Genomic DNA, 24722 nt, shown 5'->3' on the forward strand with positions numbered 1-24722 from the left:
CGGATTTTGCAGTTAAACAGCTCTGGATTTGAGTTGCTATGTTTGCTATTTGTCCTTAGTGAGTTATGTTATAACCTTTCCTAGCCTTAGTTTCTGTATCTGTAAAATGGGCACGACAACTTCTAGAATTATTGAGAAGATTAACTGCGTTTATGTGAAAGTGCCTGGAAATGTGCTAAACTCAAATTTTAGTTTTATTTTCATCCTTCACTTCCTATTTTAATCATTTTTAAAAGATAACTTGTGAGGAAAATACTGTTCTGAGGGAATTTTTACAGAAAAATAATTACTGATAAACTGTTGCAGCACAGTGAACTAACTGACAGGGCCACCTTTTAAAATACAGTTTTAACTTCAGAATTCACTATAATCAATATGGTAATGCAATATTGCATTTATTCAGACAGTTTGATAATGTCTGTGATCCTTACAGAAGATCTGTGAGGGCGGCAACACATGGAGAAGTTGACTTGTCTAAGGTCACATGGCTGAAAAGGAGGCAGAACTAGAAAGTGAACTCTTGCTGGAAGTTTATTTCTACTTACAGCAGGAGCTCCACATGGTCTCAAAACAATACTGACTTGAGACAACAACATGAAACAAGCCTCAATATAAAAAGAGACTTTGGACGTATTTCATTAAATAAAATCCTTGGATTGAATTCAGGGTGGATCTGATCTATACTGAAGTTACTCTGTAGGTAATGATGTTATGATTAGACTCCAAAATGGCGATATTATCCCCTCAGACATATTTGTGTTTCATGTGTGTACACAAACACTCACTTGTGCCTTTAAAGTACACTATTAAACATTTAAATAAAGGGAAAAAATCTTTCCCTGACATACTTCTAAGCCAATTTAGGGGTCATTGAACAGATGACATATAATACTAATATTAAATTACCCTGTATAATAAGAAAATTACAGTACCTAAGTGAAGATAGTAAAGGGAAACCATCCAATGAATTGCTCTAGAATTTCAAAATAAAATGATTTCTTTAAAATTAACAGTGGCACCATATCACTTTAGAAAAGTGAGTCTGATAGGGAGAAGGGAAATCAGAGACAAAAATGAGGCTTTTTTGTGTTTATGTGTGCCAATTTTTTGTTCTGATGATAGAAGAGCTAATGTAATAGTATGGCTTTCAATTGTCTGAAAGCATGTTATTATGAAACTATGTGGCAAGACATTTATTAAAACCTAACTTCTCATTGAGTTGTTTAATATAAAATCACAATAGTTGTTTCTAGTCTACATATACTTCCTTTTGCTATGAGGTGTACTTTAAAAGCCTAATTATTTTGAGAACTAGCATGACCAAAGAATAAAAATTTACAAAGTTTGACAACTTTAAATAATCACTAGCATTTCTTAAAGAACAAATTTCACTTACAGTTAGGAAACAATATTTATATTTAAGGTTGAAAAGCCAGGATGTAGAAAAATTTTGCTAATTTGGAAGATGACCTTTAAGTGCACCAAAACCAAATAATTTGTAGGCTATGACATAGGGCACATTCCTACAAAATTTGTGTGAATACTGCTTTAGTGGTTCTTGAAAGACAAACAAAGAAAGCTGGAATGAAATCTTTATTCCCCTCCCAAATAAGACGGAGACTAACAAAGGAGTACAGCAGCACTCTTTGTCAAAGCTTGCCATTAAAACGAGGTCTCTGTAGCACAGTTAATGAGATGTTTCATAGTGGAAAACAATCTGTTTTTAAGAATGTTTAGATCAAAAGTAATTTCTAATCTATGAAATAAAGTCTCTTCAATACCCTTCATTCACTAGTAAAGCTTTTATGTTTGTATTATTTACTTCAATCAGATGTTTTCAATTTTACCTTTTTTCCTTGTACAAATACTTGACATGGTTCATCAATACTGACCAACAGTTTTATTCTTTTTCTTCAGAAAAGAGATTTTTGAGAGAGGGAGAATAAAAAAGAGAGAAACATCTTTGCCTAAATGATTTGCAAGCATCTGTGCTTTAAGCTACTTTTTATGAACACTCCTTAGTAAATGACTCAAGGTAAAAAAGCAGAAAAGCATCCAATGTTAGGAAATTGCAATCCAATACCATGTAATTTAAACCTGCAGTTGCTTCTCTTGGACTAAATGACATACAGATGGGTAGCTTAGTTCTCTCAACTTTGGGAACACAATTGGTCTTTTTGTATGAATGAACATATATTAACAAAAATATTTTGGACAGAATTGTTTAATTCTAATTGTACAGATTTTAATTATCTATGCCATTGGAAAGAATGATTTTAACCAAGATATTTTGTCGTGTTAAGTTTGCAGTTAATGACTTTTTTTTGACAAAATTAATGAAAATATAACCCTTCCAACAAACAAATAAATAAAAACAAAATGATACCTTTTAAGAAGTCTGCACTGAATTGAACAGAAACTCATCTATCATAGTCGACTGATTATTTAAGAAGGAGCCATTCTGCATTCAAGCCATTGAAATGGATTGTTCTGACAGGACAAACATTTCTCAGGGAGACATTTCTATCTACCCCTAACATAGCAAAAATAGAAATAGTAGGTATTGGGATAAAGCCTAGTGTAATATGGAGTCCAATGAGATGAGAGGTGAACATGCCATTAGTGTCATGCCAGCTGTTCCTGGGGGTTTTTCCAGGCCAGGGAAGGGCCAAGGGACTTGTGGAAGGCCAGCAGAGGTGCTGTTTGACAACCTGCAGGTCTACTCCAAGGTGTACCCTTCTGTTCGGCTCTGGCTTCCTCTTTCTGCCTCCGTATTCTCTTATGGAGAATCAACTACTCTATCTTGGTGGCCCTGATTCTGGAAGCCGATATCTTTTTTCAATTCCACAGAGTAACTGGTTAGTTAATTTTCTCCTAGTTTAATTTCAGTGATCTCACATACTGTGACATTAGGTACCTTGAAAGTAAAAGAAGTAGACAGCATTTCCACTCCTAGATCATATTTTCTTATATTTCAAAAGGAGTTGAATTTAATATTTAGGAAACTAAGCAAGCTTTCTTTTAGTAACTTCAAAACATGGTAAGAAGTCTTTATATTTAGGACCATCTGCAAGCTTCTTTCTCACTGTGATGGATGGCAAAGAAAAGCAATTTTACTGCAGTGAGTAATGGCTGCCCTGTCCTGGGGTTATATTTCTTTTCAATCATTTGTGCAGGTAAAATAAAATACTACATATAAACAGGTGTTGTCTGAACATTTTACTGCAGTCTGTATAGGCTGAAATAAAAGCTGCCATTGTTACTAGAATCATATTAAAATTATGTCACCATTCAAGTACACTTAATCAGTGAAGTCTTCCTAGATATACTTTGCAAAAAGAAAATGTACGTCTTTAAATAAAATCACATTCACTTTTCCTTTTTTCTTTATGTTTCTCCTTTTCTATTTTTCTTACTCTTTCTTTGGAACTTGTTGACTCTGCATTAGTGTAAATGTCTTCGGTAGTTTGCTGAAAATTTCTTGCTGCCTGTTTAACATGGTAGGATGCCGTCTTTAAAGAGACATTTATTTGTAAGGACTATACAGACCCTAGTGACATGTCTGACAGAATCACAGAGAACAGCAATTCCCAGTAATAGAAAAGTACATCTTTAGGGCTCAAAAAAAAAAAAAAAAAAAAAAAAAAAAAAGTAGGATGATAGTTAAATCATGGAAATTAAATGACAGTGGTTTCAAGCTATTCTATCAAGTTGCAAAATTATTGGAGAGTTATGGTTTAACTTAATATGCCCATCATCTTATATATACAGTGTAAATGCTTGTGAATAGACTTATGCTTTTGAATTCATTTAAGAAAAAAAGGAGTTTCAGAGTATTGGGAGGCATGAAGGATGTATCTTGTGAATGTTTATCACATGCTGGAAACTTTGCCTGTAGCACATTGTCACTGTTCCAATGCTATCACCTGAATCTTAAGAAACATTCCTTTTAAACTATGAGAAATAATCAGCTGCAGTTCAGGTAAGCTGAGCTTTTCTAGTGCATGAGGGACTGGTCTGGTCATTGACAAGTGACTGCAGAAGCTGTGTTGTGGCGGCCAGCCAAAGCAATTATTTAGGATTCAAGCTAAAAAGCCTCCTTCTCCCATATCCTCTCTCTTTCCAGGGTCATGTAGGGATAAAAAGAACTGTAAGGTGGTCTTTTCCCAGCAGGAACTGAGGAAGCGGCTAACACCCCTGCAGTACCATGTCACTCAGGAGAAAGGAACCGAAAGGTAAGGTGAGCTGTAATAAAAAGGCATTAAGCAAGAGCAAGTTTTCTTCTCCCACTGCCTTCCTCCACTGAATCCTCTTCCTTGCCAATTAATTTTAAGAATTCTGCACTTATTTGCTAAAGTCTACAAATTAGTATCCTTGAAAAGGTTGAAAATGGTATTATTTAGGTTAAGACTAAGTTTTATTTGTTCTTTCCTCCATTTAATGAACACTTCATATCTTATATAAAGTCACAAAGCTTTTGTTAAGGGCCTGTTTTCAGTTTACTACAAAATGTGTGGAAGTAATAGCGATTTAGGTACATTTTTGGGGAAGACATCACAGTATGCAAAACCATGAGGGATGTGGCGCTCTGCCAGGATGCTGAAATTTTGAAGGTGGCCATTGTAAGTATAGACGTTTTGGCTGCAAAAAGAAGGTAGCATAATTTAGTTCCTTTCTACCCCACTCCAATTTCTTTTTGAAGCACATGTGGAGAAAGTATTTATTGGCTCATTTGTGGTTGGAATGTCAAAAATTTTCAATAACTGCCCTCACATGGCTTTGGTCCTTGGAAGTTCGCCCTAAGTCCTGAAAAAAGAGTTTGTTCGCTTCCAAGACTGTTTTTAGTGAATAAAGTCTCTCTCAGCTGATTCCAGCTCAAAGGTAAATTGCCAAGGTCCAATGATTTTGTTGTCTAATTTATACCATGGAGCTTGGCATAAGGCCGTAACTTACCTCTGATCCAAATTTATTAATGATGTAACTTCTTGTTTTCATTCATGAACTGAAAGAGCTCTCTACCACACATGGGATCCTTGTTAATAGGCAGCCCTCTCTTCCTGTCACAGTATCTACTGTTTACTGAATTTACCAAATGAATCGCTGACAAAGTCTACCCTCAACATACAACAAGTTAGCAGTGGACTTCAGTTTCAGCTCAGGAGAACTTCTATCCATCCTGTTGTGTACACGACTAGCAAAATGATTTAATGCACACAAACAACCAGAGATTAGGTCATTCTTAAAAATTCTGTTTATAAAAAAATTGGACCTCATAAAGAGGGTGAAAGGATAATAAAAACAAGCTGCAGAGCACATAGACTTTTTGTTGGGCTAGCACAGCTGATTTGTATTAGCTGAATGACCTCCTAGCCTTTAAGATTGTTAACTTAGAAAAATATTCCCTTAAAGCTGCAATATTCCTTTTCAAACCAAAAAATAAGACTCCTTCCACTTGAAGTCTTGGGCCCTTCTGCATTTTCTGGTATACATGCTTGGACACTGTAAAGTAGCAGAAATCTTGTGTAATAATGTTCTTTCTGTGAATCTAAGCTACAAGTTTTTTTTTTAAATAGAAAAAATTTTTTTCTAAGCATTACGTAACTAGATGGCGTGATTTTTTTTTTTTTTAATTTAACCTGCACTAGTTTGGAGTAGTTATATGCACATTTTATTATATAGATTTGAAATATATTAGTATTGTTCAGATTTCCATATGTTTGGTCTGTTCTCATTTTAGTACAAAAAGCCCTTGAAAGATTTTTAGAGAGAGAGATTTTAAGAAATATTTTCTATAAGAAATAGTGCTAACTTTAATTTTTTAATGGTCTGTTTATTGTTTATCAGTGCCTTCGAAGGAGAATATACACATCACAAAGATCCTGGAATATATAAATGTGTTGTTTGTGGAACTCCATTGTTCAAGTAAGTATGTTGAAAACCTGTATGGATATATTGCAACAAACTAGTTATTGCTTTTCATCTTAGGATCTTTCCATTACTAAATTTTCTTCTATTTTTTTTTTTTCTATTTCTATTTACCACACACAAAACAAAAGTAATAATGCTTTCATGGCAAATTACCAGTGTGACAGACTGGCTGAATTTGCACACTTGGATCTTTAAAATACCCAACATTAGCTTGTTCATTCCAATAATCATGGTGCTTAGAAGAGCTATGAAAGAGATTTTGGCAAGCATAGAAATGTTTATGTATTTATTGATTTTTCTGTCTTCAAGAGATGGCCCTAAATGTGTTTATTGGACCATAATGAAAAGTTCCTCGTGTACATCCTACAGATTGAATAATATCCACCAAGTAGATTGATCATACTTCTGCAATGGAGGGAAATACCTGTACTGAAAGTAACAAAATTATGTAATATTAAGTTAACAGTTTTTGCATTAATCCAAAATCCTTATTTTAAAGATACCAACAGTTTACCATAAAACAGGCAGCACATAGACTTTTTGACCATAATAATTAATTCAGACAGTATATTCTGGGGATTGTGGATCTTACTCAAAAAAGGAGAATCTTTACCAAAAGTGTATTTATCTAGGTGGAGAAAAATCCTGGAAGTCCTGTCCTTCCCATGGGTGCTGATTTGAGGGAATAAAAAGATAGAAACCTTAATCAAGAGTAAATGTCATTTATTTAAAACAGAATTACAAAGTTTCTTAGGTGAAATGAATAAACAAGAATCTGATTCTTGTAGCATGTAAAACACACTTGATGTCCCTCCATAAATGTTTCTCTTTTAAAACACTAGCATTTACAGATTTTCCAGAAATAACAGGAAGCAGTAGTTTCCTTGAACATTTTTTAAAAAGTTTAAAACCTTCTTAAATTGCACAAACCTTATTGCACATTAATGTTGGTTGAGAATCTGTTCTGAATTCTTATGTATTTATTCTTCATGTTAAAAAACCGACCTTCAAATTGTCACCCATTTCCTCTCAGAAAACACACGTCCTCATATTTCAACACCTTTAGCTTGTGTCATAATAGTTGATATAACACTTAAGATAGTTGCTGAGCCATGTTAAACTTAATATCCCAAATGGTAAAAATTGGCCACATCCCCTTTGCGTTTTGTTACAGATTCTCCATCTCTTTCCCTATCATGTGATTCATTAAAGTATGGCATCTAACGAAAACTTACTGTTTTAAATAAGAAACAGAACCACTGCAAATGAAGGATTTAACCCATGTGAGATTTTGAGTCACAAATCCTAAAAGCAAGACTCTTATCCAAACATAGGTACTGGTGAGAGTCAGGTTTCACATTTGATGTTATATTGCCTCTGTTTCCTTTAGCATTCTTGTAAGGAAAGCTTTTGTCTTCTAAATTTTTAAAGAATATTGTTTAATATTTTATTATACTATTTTATTATACCATTATTATATTATGCTTTGTCTTTTTTTAATTGTTTGCTTCTTTTTACTTGGTTTCTTATCTATTTGGGGAAAAAATTCCCTGCTCTATCCTTCACTGGAGAACGTAGTAGCTCATTGGTCTAGTGCAGCTGTCTTCATACTGGAGAATGTGTGCCCTGGGAGTCCAAAACAACTTTCCTGGGGCCACAGGGCATGGGCAATTTTGAAGGAATCAATTTTCTGAGCCTCAACTTTTACGTGTACATTTTCCTGAAACTGGTGCATCTGAGAGGATCTGTGGTCTACCATGTCTTCCTTCCCATCTCTTCTATCATGATCACCCTTCTCCCACTTCACAAAAGGTGTCATACCTTTCATTCAGCCCAAATCCTTACTGTGATTCATTGCCCTGGGTTACAGTCTACAGGGCATCAAGCACACTGACAGTTCAGGAATGCATTACTTCTAGAGAGACCCTTGAAAGCAAGGCAAAAAAGTCTATTGAATATTGAAATAATATTTCATCGTGGCAGGGCTCATGGCACGGCTCTGTCCACCTCCCTGCCTGTCTGCTTATCTCTCTCTCCATCTGCTGCCTGCCATCCATTTTCTGCCAGCCTCCTTAAGTGAGAGAGGGGCCATGAGAGCATGTATCAACGTAGTTATTCAAATGAAAAAAAATGAAATAAAAGTCTTTTATTTTGGACAGAGAATAAGTCTGATTTGGTTGATTGATTCCACAATGCCGACTGGCTTTGTAAATTATTTAATACTTTATATGGTAGACTTCATTCATTAAATGATCTAAATATGTAGCTCTAAGTTTTTGAAATTATACATTTTAAGGATGTAGACAATTTACAGAACACCAGAAAATTAATATTTTGCAGTTATTTAAATTTCTGATAAGAAATTTTAGCTGTGAATTTCAAATATACGAGGAAGTATGTATCAGTCAGCATCCAATCAGGATACAGAAACCACACAGTGTTTTGAATAGGAAAGTTTAATATAAAGAATTATGAACTGTACCAGAGGATTGTGGTAATGAAGGATTGGCTAGTAGGAAATGAAGAGAAAATTTTAAAGAATACAGGAATAGCAGATAAGCAGTCATGACCCCTAGGGCTGAGATGAAAAGCCCAAGGAAACCACCCCCGCCTTTTCTCCAGGGCTGAGATCTTCGGAGAGGGCATGGCTGTAATCAGCGGTCCCCAACCTTTTTGGCACCAGGGACCGGTTTCATGGAAGACAGTTTTTCCACAGTGGGGGTGGGAAGGGGGTTGGGCACCGCAGGCTGTAGCTACTAAATAGCAGAGAAGTCATTATAGTGTCATGATAGTGCAACTTGCTGGAAATCCAGCCTCTGAAACTTTCCAGTAATCTGCCTTCTGGAATCTGCTGGAAATTTACCCTCTGGTGTGCTGGGGAAAGCTGTTTGCAGGGAGGTGTCTCCGTGGAGGCACTCTATTACCAAATCACCTGAGAGGAGTGCTAGGGGAAGCTGCTGGCTGCTAGGTGCTGCTCATCGCTGTGCTGTGCGTTGAAAGCAGCACCTGCACTGGAGAAATGCTTGTGGGGCAGCAGCTGGGCGTTTGGTAAACAGTGTATGCTTCCAAAGCTGGATACAGGAGAAGCTGCTCTGCAGGAACCGAGCGCCGGAGAAGCTGCTTATATAGAAGTTGCTGGGTGCAGGAGAATCCATTCACAATACAGAAGCCTGGCACTGGAGAAGCCGTCCACGCTGCGAGAGCCTGGAAGTGGAGAAGCTGTGTGTGTTGCAGGGTCCCGAAGGGAAAGAAGCCACATGCTCTGGAGAAGCTTGTTATGCAAGCATTCTGAAACCAGCAAGGAAAGACCTTTTTCCCCTGCAGTTAGTTTCTCTTGTGCCCGCTACTGGCAAAGTTTAACATCATGCTAGCCGACAAGAAAATATGTACAGGGCCCAGCTTCAATTTGGCAGAGCAGGCAAGGAAGATGGATTTAGAGGTGAAAGGCAACAACTTGGTAACTGGCACAAAATCTATTTTCTTATCAAAATTTTTTTAGGAGTTCATGAGCAAAAGTTTGAAAAACACTCACAGGTGTGATGAATTAATGGTGTCACTATCAGAGCCCTGTAGATAGTTGGTTTTATGCTTTAAAAACAAAGTGTAGGAAACAGTTGAGGGGTATATGTGTGTCTGTAGTATCTGTTAGAGAGAAGGGAGTTAGGGGAGAAAGTCTGTGCAGAACAGATTAAATAGAAATACAGTATGAGAAATAACAATGGGAGGGAAATAGATAAGAAAGAAGAAATAAGAAAAGTGCTGAATCTGAAAATATCTAATCATTAGTGGTGTGAAAAGTTAACAGAAATTAATATTTCTGTTATCTTATTCACTCTTATATATGTGTGTGTGTGCACATATGTGCATAATCCTCTTCATTTACTTGACTAAGGTGTGTGCTTTACTTCCCTACAAAAAAGGCTATTCAATTATTCTCATTTCATTTTCAAACTTGTACTCTACTCTAAATACATTCCCTCTCTGAACAATATAGTGCTTTCTTACTGCTTACCAAGTACAAGAACCTCATTCACAGTCTTCTTATAAACCAAATGTGTAATTTATTCCATGGTTCACGTTTTCTTCACATTCGCAAATTTTACCAAGCTAGTTTATTTCTCATATAGTACTGCTGACTTTCAGTTAGTAAATTAAATGACAGAAGCAAGAATGTTCTCTCCTCTGGTTACTTGAACTTTTAAAATTTCCTAAAGTGAATTTATTGCACACCAGATAAGCCAGAGAAGGCACTGGCAAAATAATTTAATTCAGAAAGTATTTTGACCATTTATATTTTGCTCTGGCTAATACTTTGCTAGGTGTTGTGGAACAAACAAATTTGTGAAATATTTTTTCCTCAAGGTACTTATGGTTTTGTTGGCATAAGAAAAATATAACAAATAATTATAAAATATGACAAAATAATGTTAGCATCTATCTGAATGTGCCTGTCTGAAATGCTTTTATGTGTAATAGGAAGGATTGTGCCTATCTCAAAGTCAGGCAAAGTTTCTTGGAGGAGATGAGACCACACTTTACCAGGTAGAGAGAAGGGTTCAGTTTTTCCCAGGTGGAGGATGCCTGCTAGAGAATGCCATGTGAGAAGGGGAATTAGAGATGGGATAAAAAGTGAATTTTTCAAGGAAATAGTTAGGAGACTGGTCCAATAGGAGCAGGGAGTACTGGGAGATATGGTTGGGAGGGTTATAGGGGACCAATTAAGGAAGTACTTGGATACCAGAGAAGAATCTAAATTCTTACTTAAAATCCCTTAGGCCTTGGAATCTTTTCCTCCAAGAAGCCCTATCTGATCCTTCCAGAGTGAACTTTCATGTCCCTCAACTCTGCTCCATAGCACCTTTGTATACACTTCCATCATTGCGATTTCTACTTCGTTTTGTAATTATCTGTTTATATACTTTTTGCCCTCTAGGAAGTGAATTTCACCATGGCAAGGATGTACCTTAGTCATATTTATATCTTTAGCCTCTGGCATAAAATAATCATTAAATATTTATTTGTTGATCACATGCATGTCTGAACTTTGTTGGATAGACTGTGGAGAAATTTTGAATAGCAGCAAGATGAAAATGTGAAGTAAGCCATAACAGTGCACAAGATAGATTTCTGGGAGTGAAAAGAAAAGGAAATGGAGATGTAACAGCCTCAACGGGAACTCTTTTTTTCTTGTTAGCTGATAACCTCAACATTATTCATGTGCAATCAGCTCCTGATAATTTTGTTTGAGACTTTGAAGAACCACATATTTTATACTCTGTATTCATTTATTCAGCAAGCCTTGCACTGAATAGCTCATTTTATGTAGGTTCACTAATGATAATGATATACTTCTAGAGCAATAGTTAACATTTATACAGTACTTACCATATGCCAGGCCTAGTTCTAATTGCTTTATATATTAACTCATTTAATCTTCATCATGACACATTTTACAGATCAGGAAACTGAGAGAAGGTAGGTAACTTGTGAAGATCACAGAGCCAGTATACAAATGGATTTAGAAGAGTAACACTCAAACATTTTAAGAAGAAGAAAGTTAAAGAATTGTAGTAGAATGAAGTTTTAATATTTTATTTTAGTTATCCTAGTCTAGTTATTTTGCTTAGCATCATTTGAATAAATGAAACACACACACACACATATCTCAATTGTTTGAAAAATTTGTCTGTCACAGTACTTAAGTAGAAAATTGAAGACCATCTCAATGTAGGAAGGGCTAAACCAGAAGTAACTAGATCCGTCATGATAGGTCATCAAGAAGAACTCAATTTTGAGCTTGTTGTTATCCTTAGGGAAGTCCTTTGGAACCCTGACAGGAAGATGGAGCCAATATTCAGAAGTCATCAGGCCATTTAACATCTGGGAAGTAGGGCAGCAGCTGGATTTATGGGCAGGATGTTAGTAATTGAAACTGGGAGGTCGCTTTATTTTCACTTACTGATTCTCCATCACATTTTCTCAAGTAGCTGCATTACAAAGTTTCACCAGTTAAAAAATTAGAAAATTGAGGTTAACTGACGTGAGCTATCCTAAATGTCTTTCCTTCTATCTCGAAATTTCTTTGTATCTTCATCTTTATCAAGGAATCAGAACAGGCGCTGGCTAAAAGCAACTGGTGTAGCCTGTTCAATATCAGCCCAGATGTGTGGCCTCAGATTCATCACACATAAAACGGGAAAAATAGAACCAAACAAGTGAAAAAACTAAATGCAGATAAATACCTAGTATATGTCAGGTATTCAACAAATGTTAAATACAAATGGGCTGACTAGTTTTTGGAAACATATCATACTATCACAAGAGCCCAACGAACTCCTTATAATGTGAGAAAGTACAGGCTTTATTAGAGTCTGTCTGTTAACAGTAGATATTAGCGTGATAAGTCATGGCTCCAGCTGTGTTGCTACATTGCAAATGGCACTCTGCTGCAAAACTGTTCACACATGCTGCATTTCACATGAGCCTCCTGTGCAATTTTATTCTGGGCTACCAGAAAATTTAAGCCATTTTTCAGCTCTTTAAGAACATAAGCCCTTTCACTGAGGAAATTCCAGTCCATTGCCACACACAATTCATTCAGCTATGCTACTCCATGTATGCTATTCCATTGAACACTAAAGGAGACTTTCAACATGAACTTTTCCCTCTGTAAAACGTGTGTGTGTGTGTGTGTGTGTGTGTGTGCAGTGAGGGAGGATGTAAGAGCAGGGTAAGCAGATAGAATTTTCCATTCTTCCCCTCTACTCACATCCCATCTCCTCAACCCTTTTAAATTCTGTCCATATGATATTTACTAATAAACCATGTCAGTCACTATGGAATTCTACTAGGGAGAGTAACATGAACTTAACTTCAAGCTTTCTTTTTATGTAACTCTAGCTGCAAATTGCTCATAATTCCAGAGAATGTTTCTTAACCTTTACCAAAGTACATTTAACTTGAATTTTAGAAGGTTCGAATTGCCCTTTACCTCCATTCTAAATCCTTTAAGAAACTATAATGAAACTGCTCCAAAATGAACTAGAGTTCTAGGTGGTGGCTTACTTAAAGTTTTGTTATATATTAATAAGTAATCTATTATTTTGAAGAGAATATAACATTGACTTTTCTCATCCCACTGACCCTTCCTGTCTTGTCGCCACATACCGTAATTTACAGGAAAAGTATTTGTAATAGAGCTAATTTTCTATCTTCAACTCATCTGAAAGCTTGGGGCAAGACTACAGCTGGATTGGAAGAAAAAGAGTTCCTTGAGCTACTGGCAAAGATAGGGAGCAAAAAATACTGTTAAAGCATGACTTATTAAGCCACCAGGAAAAAAAGATAGGATAAAAAGCATAAATGCATAGCATAAAAATATAAACAATTACGTTTGAGAAACTAGAAAACTATAGCAAGGCAAGATTCAACGTGTAACAATATGTGAAGATAATTAGAACTGCATTTTTCTTTTTTAAAGTTATATATACATACTGAAAAGAATTGAAACAATACCTACACATAAAATTCCTAGATACCTGGAAGTGTGTGTGTGTGTGTGTGTGTGCGCGCGCGCGCGCGCGTGCGCGCTTTGGGGACTGAAAAGTGAGGGAAGAACAACCTTGCCTTGTATTACCTAAATCACAGTTCTTAGTTTTTTTGTTAATTTTCCAAATGTAGATGGAAATGGATTACATTTATTTCAGTAAATTAGAATGGATAGTTAGAATAAACTGGAAAATGTAATAGGCAAAAGTTTTAACTCTAATTCATGTCAATTTATCTTATTTGAGTAAACATGAATCAGAAAATTAATAATTATTATTCTAGTTCACAGACTTTGTAATTATTTAAAGGCAGTTTCCTAAAAATAACGTACAAGTTTTAGCAAGTACTTCTGAGGAAATTCACCGAGCTTCTCTTTTTGTAAATGGACAATTCTTTTTTTGGAAAGTGGTTATTGAGAGTTGAATAAATTTTAATTCAGATACATACATGTCTTTGATGTGTCTTATGCATGGATAAAGGGTCCATCACATGGCATTGTCAAAGAAAGGTGCAGAAGCCATCCAGAGCCCCAGTTGGAAACATACCATTGTAAAGTTTCGGCACAAATCTGCTGCATGACCATAGTCGAATGTTCTCTCTCCTTTTTCTCATCTCTTGAGAAAATGTTGAGAATAACATCACCTCTTTCTAACCCATGAGACTTCTGTATCAAATGAAAGAATTACAAAAACATGCTAGGAAAGGTATAAAGATGTTAAGTGTAAAGTGAATTTTGTAAAAAAAAAAAAAAAGCTTTAAATAAATTTACATGGTAAACTATGAACAGCATGCAAATTTAAAGTTCTCAAAATTAAGTCAGTATAGTTGGTTTTTTATTTCACCATTACTGCATGTTTTATAATATATTATTTGACCCAATGATCCATCTCATCCAAAATATTTTCAATTTCTGTTGAATAATTTAAAAATATTTTAGTGTAGATTCTAAATTCCTCAAATAATGTGAGTTTGACGAGCAACTGAGAGTTCTAATACATTAGTCATTTACAAATCTCTCACCCCAACAAAACTGTAAACTTCTTGAAAGAATAGGCCATGATTTAGAATTTTTATAACCCCATCCCCACTGAGTGCAAGGGCATAGGATTTTTCATGTTCTAGATACTTAACTGTTTGTTAAATAAATATAGTAGTTTAATTCTTATAAGTTAAGAATAACAGCAGAATTAAATGATTCAAGTTGACACTAGAATTGTGGGTATAAATAGATACTTGGTTATGGATTTCCTTAATTATTATCCCCTACCACATTTTCCAGAGTGTTTTCTGTAAACTACCCATGGAACTTACTTTCAGTGGATAGTTATTTCAACAATAGCAATGCTTGCAAAGTTGTACCTGTCTCAGCTAGGAGGAAGATGACAATGTCTGTGGCTAGGATCTTTTACAAGGAAACATTGAATAGAGCAAAAAGTTAAAAAAACAGTCATCCACCTAAAGCTATATCAAAAGATAAATCCATAGTCAAGCATTTTTATAATTAAGTATAAGAAAGATTAAAAATAGTGGAACTAAATATTCAATGCAAAATGCTAGAAAAATAACAACAAAAAATAAACTGGGATAAAATGCTCACCTTTTCCCTCCAGGCATTTGCCAGTTCTAGGCATGAGAAGAAAGGTAAAGATTCCAAACGTTCTAGACAGAGACTACTACTAAGAAGCAAAGATACCAGCAGAAAAGGATTTCTCGATCTCAGAGCTGTTAACATTGCGGGCTGGATAATTCCTTGTTATAGGGAGCTGCCCTGTACATTGTAGGATGTTAAGTAGCATCTCTGACTTCCCACTAGATGCCAGTAGCACCCTCCCCCCTCCTCCCTGATTGTCACAAACAAAAATTCCTCCAATTTCAAATCTTCCCTGGGGGGCAAAATCACCTCCAGGTGAGAACAACTGATACAGACAATCAACAAAAAAAATAAATCAAGCTTTAACTCAAAAAAACATTAAATCAAGCTCTGATTTTTAGTGTTTGCTGATTTCTGTGTTGCAAATACTTCTGTCATGGGCTATTTTGAGCACAAATGTGACGTTACTGAATGTGGAGTTGGGAAAAGATGTGTAGTAACACCATTATATATAATTTCTGTAATATTGATATAACAGTTGTAAATAATATAGATAGTTAAATTTAGTGAAATAATTGGGAAGTGGTGAGTTTTGAGTATTTATTACCCTTGTTTTCAATATAACTTAATTATAAATTTATATAATTTATTTTCAATAATGGCTATGTTTAGAAACTAACTCAAAAAGTTTCTAAAATTTTAGCAATAGGTTCTCTCAAGCTTTAGCACACTACTGTAATGGGAACAAACCCAGGATAGACCAAACTTAACAAAAACTACATCCCAGGCTTAAGTCCGCTGAGTCTCTGCTTAGAGTAAGGTGGTCTTCTGCCTCTCTTCCCCAGTCTAGCTGCCTGTCAGAGAACAGGATGAACCCTCTCTGGAAGAAGACTACATCATCCATAGTGTAATTTTTCATACAGACTGTCTGGCATTCATACAAAAATTGCCAGGCACACCAAAGTAAAGGATCAAGGGAAATAAATTGAGAAACAGCTCTCTAGATGGCCCAGATATCCAGATATTTAAGTTATCAGGCAGACTCTGAAATAACTGTGATTAATATATCCAAGAAAATAAATGACAAGATGGAGAATTTCATCAGAGAACTAGAATCTATTGTAAAGAATAAAATAGTTTTAGGGCTGAAAAATGCAATAACTGAAATTATGAACAAAAAAGATGAATTTAGTAGCATATTAGACAAACAAGAAGGTAGCATTAATGAACTAAAAAACGGGGCAGTAGAAAATATCCTGACTGAAACTAAGAGATAAAAAAATATATATATAGAAAATATAAGAAATATGTTACATAGTTTTAGGCATAACGTTATATATAATTAGAACTACAGAAAGAAAAGGAAAAGATAATGGGAAAGAAGCAATATTTGAAGAGGTAATTGCCAAGAATTTTCCCAAACTAAGAAAAAACATCAAGCCACAGAATAAAAAAGTGCTACAAATCTGAAACAGGATGAATACAAAGAAAACCATATCTAGGCATAATTTATCAAAAGTGCTAAAAATCAAAGGCAAGGAGAAAAATCTTAAAACCACCCCCATAAATGAACTTGAAAAATAAAAGATATAGAACTGATTAAATAAGTTTAAGATACTAATCTTTGAAAAGACCAATAAAGTTGACCGTTTCTGTCAAGTGTAATAAAGAAAGGGAGGAAGAAAAGAACAAAGTTCAAAAACTAGGAATAAGACTAGGATAAAACCAAAGATATGGAAAAATTAATTTAATGTAAGGAATGGAATATAATATCAAATTGTTTTTAAGGGCCAAAATCCCTCTTGCTCATCTATCTACTCACATCCGCAGTAGATACTTTATTCACTACCTTCTCTTCTAAGTTGTTGCATCTTCTTTCTTTTCTCTTTTATCCCCAAGTGACTGGTAATGGCGATGACGTGACCACAGGGAGTTTAGACAGCTCAAGCCTTCTATGTACTTACCTTCTCTTGGCCTCCACTTCAGGCACCATTTCAAATTTTCTCCCTCCTCATAACTACCTTCCACCTTACTATAGTGCTCATATGGTCCTATTCTCCGAAACCTGGAGGTAATTCATGAATGGTGGCACATCAAGATCAGAAGATTTATATTTATTTCCAAACAGACTCATTTTATTAACTGTTTATCATGTTTGAACTGGGGATATTTTAAAGCAACCATTGATTGAGGGCTTACTGGGCTTACCAGAAAATTATCTCCTTTATTCTTTATAATTTAAATGGAAAATCAAAGCTCATAAAGGGTATATAATTTACTCAAGTAACGCTGGCAGTAAGAAATGGAGCTGGGACACAGATTCAGGTCTGTTTGGCCCCTAAGGCACCCTTCCCCAGCTCCTGTATTATGGTATAATATTTCCCTGTATTTAGGCTGATTCTTCTTTTTGCTGAGCAATTCACCATCTGGTAGCTATCACACTCTGGTGTTAATTGGTGCTAATTTTCTGATGATAGCCAATGACTATACTTGGATTTTAAAGTGGAGAAAGCTATGATTAAGGTGTAATACATGTGAAGTTAAAGTCACAACTTTCCCTATTATACTGTGTGTGACTTTGAATAAGCTACTTAACCTCTATGAGCTTTAATTTCCTCATTTGTAAGATGAGGATAATACCCATATCGCAAGAACTCTTGAGAGGATTAAGTAAATAATGTTGAAATGTTTTGTATGTAAAAAAAACCCCACAACACTATAAATGTGAAGCATTGATGCTAAAACAGTGTGAGGACAGGTATAAATAGCAGTTTTCAGACAAAACTTCAGCAGCCAAAGGGAGGCATGCCATTTATTTAGAATAGATAACAGTGATGAATTAGGTAAGTACTACTTTAAATTTCTGGGACGTTTTCTCTGTTTTCTGGGTGGTTCGTATTCTGGTGGTTATTGCAAATTGATGTTGATGATAACTAGTAGTAATTTTCTGCAGGGAGTGGGATGGTGAGGACAGTGATTTTGCTCATCTAGCCTAAAGAGAGATCTAGAGAAACCCAGGAGACAACAGATAACTGATAGTTCTAATCTCTCACAAATTGGCCAGCCTATATCCTATATCTGATCTGTGGTTCACTATGAGACCCTCACTTTAGAAGGTTTATATATATAATGCACCACATTCAGAGAGGAGCAACTGATGGTTGGGAGACTCAAAACCATGTTACTTGGGAGAGATGATTGAAGAGAACTGAGCATACTTAGCTTAAGGAGAAGAGTCTTGGAGCTGTCAGGGTCTACTTCAGTAGTTTGCAAATCTAGCTTTCCAATAAAACCACAAATTCCAAGCCCCTCCCCACAGAGTTCTGATTTACTAAGATTGTAGTGGAGTCCAGAATCTGTTTTTGTTTTTTAAAGCTCCTCCATAATACTTACGCTTGGTTACCATGAGTCTAGATGAAGCTGAGGAAGACCTGCCTTAGGATGATGTCAATAGTCATGTAGCAAACACTATGTACAACAGGCAGTGAGAGCTGAGAAGATTTATCAACTGTCTGAATGTAAGACTGGTGAACTAAAGATTAATGTTACGTGAAAAACCTAGCTTAGGAGGAAAGATGATGAATTTACTTTTGGAAGCCTGATGGATTTGAGGTTTTAATGTAAAATTTCAGGTATATCAGTGTTTCCCAAAGTGTGTTCTGAATATTTGTTTCATCAGAATATTAAGCCTGCATAATGCTAGTTCCAGGACATGTTAGTATGTGTTCTTTGGGAAAAAAAGAGTGCCATGGACTAGGGCTAGAAAAGAAGTATTGCTTATTGGGAAACACTGAATTAAAATAAATCAAATGGTTGTCTTATCATAAAACTCATGGAGCCTACACTATACTAATGTTCATGTGCTCCAGGAATAGAATATAACATGTAGCATTTTCAACATTTTTTGACTGCAGAATATTTTCTCGTTTGAGGAACATGTTGTGAGGCACATGTTCCTATAACACACATGGGAAGTGCTAAAGTAGACAAGGAAGATATTTAAGCTTAGTACAAGGGCCAAAGTTAGATGTACAGATAATCATAGAAGAGATGACGAAGGCTATGAAATGCTGCAGAGACTCAGGGGAATAAGAACCAGTCATTTGGTTTGACAACATTAGAAAACAACTTCGGTAGTAGTAGTAGTGAAAGTAAGATTGTGAAGGTGTTAGGATACAATCTTGTGTTTTCAAACCACAAGCTGAAATGGAGATAATGTGGTAAAATATTTAAAATTGGAATTATCCCAGACAATATGTTCATGATAGTTAAGCCATTATAGTTAAGGTAGCAGTGCTGATGCTAACTCCTTATGATGGGAGGGAAAACAGACACAAGGAAAAATTTTAATTTTTTTTATAAACTGAAGAAAGGTGTAAAGAGAGATGCATTTAAGGTGCTAGAAATAAGGGAAAGATCTAAAGAACAGGTACCATAAGCTTTAGAAAAGAAGGTTGATTTTCCTTCTCTAAGGGATAGATAATAGAGAATTTTTTACATTAACAATTGTCCATCTATGAGCTGAGTTTTCAATATTCAGTTTTTTGGATTAGCTAATTTCTTTGCTTGTGTACAAGTGTCACTGTGCTTACCATAGAATAGGAGTTCAATACATGGCAGCTTTTATATTAATGTTGCTGTTGTTTTCACTATTTGAACATTTTACTGCTTCTTACCACCACTGATGAGTAGACAAAGGAAAGGAGAGTCAATTAATGTTAAACCAGGTAACTATTTGGTTTATCAGTGCTATATTTCATGATCATAAATTAGCTGGCTGTAGTCCATGATTCCTTGTGCCATTTATATTTTGTCTTTATTATCTTGCATTGTACTTGGAACAAACGACACTTTTGTTCATTCATGTCTTGATTCGTTTTTCAGTGGTCACTCTAGTTCCAATTTTTCTGCTCTGAGGAAAGTTGGCTTTATGCTGCTGGAGATTTGCACATTTTACTTCTATGTACTCACTTAAGTGTATAGTGTTAATGGCAGTCGCATGACTCATAGTCTGCCTAAGTATAAATTAACTCCAGTACCTCTGTGGTATGCCCTCTTTGAGATTGCTCTGGAAGACCACCCAGAAGTCGGAATTTACGCAGATTGCAAAGACCCATTCAACTTTAGAAACCAAGCAGCACTGATTGACCAATTACACCTGCATCCTTCAGTATGCACCAGCTACCCATTTGCTCTTGATTGAGGTTCAAATTGTTGATCTTAAACTATAAAGGGCTTTATGGGCTGAATTATGGCTACTTTAAACAAGACCTCTTCCTTCAAATAGAGTGCTTTGCACATAGTGAGCACTCCATAAATGCTCTTGACTGAGTATGACTTAATGAATGTTTGGACTTTCCAGTGAACTTCTTTTCAGAGTTTCCAGATTGAGGGACGGTTTCTTGATAGGGAATCTTTGCCTTTCATATTAGTTGGGCTTGGGGGTTTAATAGAGTATAATTTTACTGACCACATGAAATTTATCTTTTTAGTGATGAATCACTTTAGGTGGTCTGTTGGCCCAGTCTGAGTAATTCATAGGATCTAAGGTTTTATAATTTGATTCATGTGCCTAGAGACAACAGCTGTAAAATAAAATAATAGTTTTAATAAATTCACCAAGAAAGTAGCAAATGTATTATTTTTTTGCCCTGGGACTGGGTCTTTTCTAATGGATTTTCACTTGCTTGGTGCTTAGTTCAATGCTTGCCACAAAGATAACTTTATAATGGTGATGCTTAAAAACTTTTCAATGTGGAAGTTTATACAGCGTAAAGGAACATTTTTCAATTCCCTACTGTGCAAAAAGTTTGGAAATTCCTAATGCAAACAAATTGTGGTGATTAGAAAGATGGGATGCTTTGTTGTTTTAAATAAGAGGTTTTCTTTGTTTTAAAGGAATGCTATGGGGTCAGTGATTCTCAGGATTATCTAGAGAATTAAAAGATTTCCAAACTCTTTCATCTGTACTTTTCCAAAGTTTAATGTAATTCAGGTAATCATACATCTAGAATCATTGATTTGGCCCTTGGGAACTAGTAATTGAGTACTGATTTTTTTTTTTTTTTTTTTTGTGCCCAAATTAGGTCAAGAAACAATTTATACCACCTCTTTTCAAGGAAGTTATATACTAATCTATTATAAAGTAGGCTTTTTGGTATCTTTATGATTAAAAAAAACCCAAGAAATTTGTATTAATCTGAGATCCTTTGTGGGCCCATTCAGCTTGAAGTTTTCTTATTGGTCTTATCAGCTCACGAGAATAAATCAGGAATTATTAATAGCGATAAAGGGAGGTGGCAAATGACTCCAGAGCAACAAAACTTACTGTTCCTTCATTTTTCCCTCATTTGCTAAATAAAGGTACTACTATTCATTAACCACCCAGTTACTTGAGCAAAAAACCTAGGAGTTATCCTTACTTATTCTTTCCCTCACGCCCTGTATCTAACCTACCAAGGTATCTTTTTGCTCTGTGCACCTTCAAAACATATTCTGAATCTGACTTCTCACCGTATCAATTCCTGCTGTGCTAGTCTAAGCCGCCATGATCTTTATCATCTTTGACCTGAACTACTGAGTCTCTCTTCTTTGGCTTTTTAAAAAATAGACTTTATTTTTTATTATAGTTATATATTTACAAAAAAATTGAAGGAATAGTTCAGGGAGTTCCCAGGTACCCTCTCACTTAGTTTCCCCTCTTATTAACATCTTACATTAGTATGGTATATTTGTTACAATTTATAAGCTAATACTGATATATTATTCTTAACTAAGGTCTGTACTTTATTCAGATTTCCTTAGTTTTTACCCCATGTCATTTTTCTGTTCCAGGTTCCTATCTAGGGTACCATATTACATTTAGTCATACTGTCTGCTGAGGCTTCTCTTGGCTGTGACAGTTTCTCAGGCTTTTCTTGTTTTTGATGACCTTGGCAGTTTCAGGAGAAATGGTCAGATATTTTGCAGGATGCCCCTCTATTGGGATTTGTCTGGTGTTTTTCTCATAATGAGACTGGGGTAATGGATTTTTGGGATGAAATCACAGAGCTAAAGTACTATTTTCATTACATCATTTCAAGGGTACATACTAACAACATGCCATCACTTTTGATATTGACCTTGATCACATTAGTATTTGTTGGGTTTCTCCACTGTAAGCTTACCTTTTTCCACTCCTTTCCCTACTGTACTCTTTGGAAGGAAGTCTCTACATACAGCGCACACATAAAGAGTAGAGATTTATGCTCCCTTTCCTTGAGGACAGAGTATCTACATAAATTATTTGGAATTCTTCTGCAAGGGAGAGTTGTCTCCTTTCTCTCGTTTATTTGCTTAATCAATCATTTATTTATATCAGTATTGACTCTGGATATTTATTTTATACTTTGGGTTATAATCTAATACTACTTCATTTACTTTGTTGCTCATATTGCTCTAGGTTTGGCCATTAGGAGCTCTTTCCCTTTGGCTCCTGTGTCCCTTTAATATAGCCCCATCAATGTAGTGTATGTTTTTCTGTTTTGTTTTGTTTTTGAGCACTTCCTTACATTCTGACACCACTTCATGCTTCAGGCTCATCTTGTGTATGTCCTGTCACAGTCCTAGAATCAGCCATTTCTCCAAGGAGCCTGGTTCTTTTTATTAGCAAACAGTATCAGAAACCATGATCTGGTTGCTAGGTGGGCTCTCTGCTTTCGCTTTTGTCTCACTGTAGTTCATTCTTCACATACCAGAGTAAAGATTTAAATGAGATTATAATTTGTTCTTTAAAACCTATAATGAGTCATCTTGTATCTTTCAAAGTCACACTGCTTACAATGGCTTTTAAACTTGTGATCTGCCCTTACCTACTCCTGTGAATTCATTTCGTACTATTCTCTCATTCACTTCTTTCTGGACAGACTGGCCTTTTTTTCTCACCCTCCTTTCTTTTTTTTCCTTTTTCTTCTTGTTGTTCTCCTCCCCTCCCCCTTTCTTAATCTTAACCCTAAAAGTTTTAACTGATTATTAACTAATGATTTTTAATGTAATCTTGTTTGTATAATATTTGTCTTACTAAAAGGCATAATTTAATGATTAATTTTATGACTTATAGTTATCATTATGAATATTAAATTGTGTTTTAAAACAATGGAGCAGGTAGGCTCTAATGAGCTACATGGGACTCTCCTGCCCTCTCCTACAGAGTTCTGTGGAGTACAGAAGATGCTCCTCTTATGTCTTCTCATCTGCATTGATATTTTCAGGGGCCAGCGAGGTGTCTAGAGCATGAGTCAACTCTGTATTTCTCTTGTTTGAGTTTCTTTTACAGTCTCTAAACTTTTAGAGTTTGCCAATAATTATTGTGTCTAGAACTAAATTTCTGATTACAACGTAGGGCAGAAATGGAAATTTGCAGGGAAAATAAGAAAATAAATATTAAGTGTAAAACTGATGTAGTAAATTTTGCTGACCTCCTAAGTCTGCCTCATCCCCTGGAGAGCACATGACAAGTGTGTACACAGCACCAATCTTGAAGACCAGGCCTAAAAAAATAATAATAACTACAACAATATCACGAAGTGATATGAAGACACAAAGAGATCCCTTATGGCATGCTGCTGGTGGTCTCTAGTAATTCAGAAAAGCAGCTACCCAATGGCCAAAATGCAGATAAAGCACTTTGGCAGAATACAGCTGAAAATAGTGATGAAGAACAGGGAAGTGAAACATGCTTTGTACCGAAAACGGGTTAAAATGTATAATAACTGTGTATGTTTTGTCTGATTTACAGATAATTTTTATGTTTTTGGCTTTTATTGGAAGTTTGAGGTTGCTGTCTAGCATAGTATACTACTGAAAATAAGCACATAAGAAATGTGTTTGGAATGAATGAATGAACAGCCTTCTTTGCCTTTCGTATATAATCTGTGTTATGTATGTATTCTCTATTTTTATACATGTCACTTACTTGTTCCCATCTGTATTTTATTAATATTTCTCCAAGAGGACTTAGGAATAGAACTGATCACAGTCCATAGCCTGATAGAGGAGTACTTTGTGTCTCCGTGGGTGTATGTAAAATTTCATAGAAATCTGAATTAACTTACACCACAGGACCAATTTTCCCTGCCCCCAAAACTGACAGTTTTAACTTCTGTTATCATGTTTTAATTATTAATAGAGTAGCTGTGTTCTTTTGAACATTCAGCACTGTGTCTGAGAATTCTGAATATTTTTTTAACTAGTAATACCCAGGATCACTAATTGGTTTGTGAAGATATTTCCTCTGCGCTTTGTGTGTATATTATACATATTGACCAGCCATCTCTGAAGAAGAAAAGATGGTCTGAGGCCAAAAAGTTTTCTGACATAATTTTTTTATATCTCAAAATAGGTATTTTATAGAGATTTTGGTCATTATATCTTGTTTTTGGCCTTCAGTTATTATAATTCACACTCATTTGTTCCTGTATTAATTCCTACCACACCTTTTTAATAACTCTTAAGTGCCGGGTGCCGCACTCAGTGTGGGGAAAGTGAAGATGTGGGGGGCCCAGGCTGCACCTCCCTGAGCTTGGTGTTGGTGTCCCACAGCGTGGGGAGTGCTGTGCTGGTCCCACAGGATGGAGAAACAGGGGTGAGGGTGGGAGGCAGCTAGGAGCTTGCGAGG

At 35.6% G+C, this 24722-nt stretch overlaps 1 protein-coding gene across 4 annotated transcripts in view; it reads left to right on the forward strand.

Moving 5' to 3' along the window:
* The window catches only part of MSRB3 (methionine sulfoxide reductase B3), a 139857-nt gene that overhangs the window by 43241 nt on the left and 71894 nt on the right, over nucleotides 1-24722 (forward strand). For all 4 annotated transcript variants that reach the window (XM_069490026.1, XM_069490029.1, XM_069490027.1 and 1 more), the window contains 2 exons: nucleotides 4127-4235; nucleotides 5845-5922. In XM_069490026.1, the coding sequence (XP_069346127.1) occupies nucleotides 4127-4235; nucleotides 5845-5922 (187 nt within the window). The remainder of the gene's footprint in view (nucleotides 1-4126; nucleotides 4236-5844; nucleotides 5923-24722) is intronic.

The sequence above is a fragment of the Eulemur rufifrons genome, chromosome 16 (assembly GCF_041146395.1).
Source record: "Eulemur rufifrons isolate Redbay chromosome 16, OSU_ERuf_1, whole genome shotgun sequence".
Taxonomy (NCBI): Eukaryota; Metazoa; Chordata; class Mammalia; order Primates; family Lemuridae; genus Eulemur; species Eulemur rufifrons.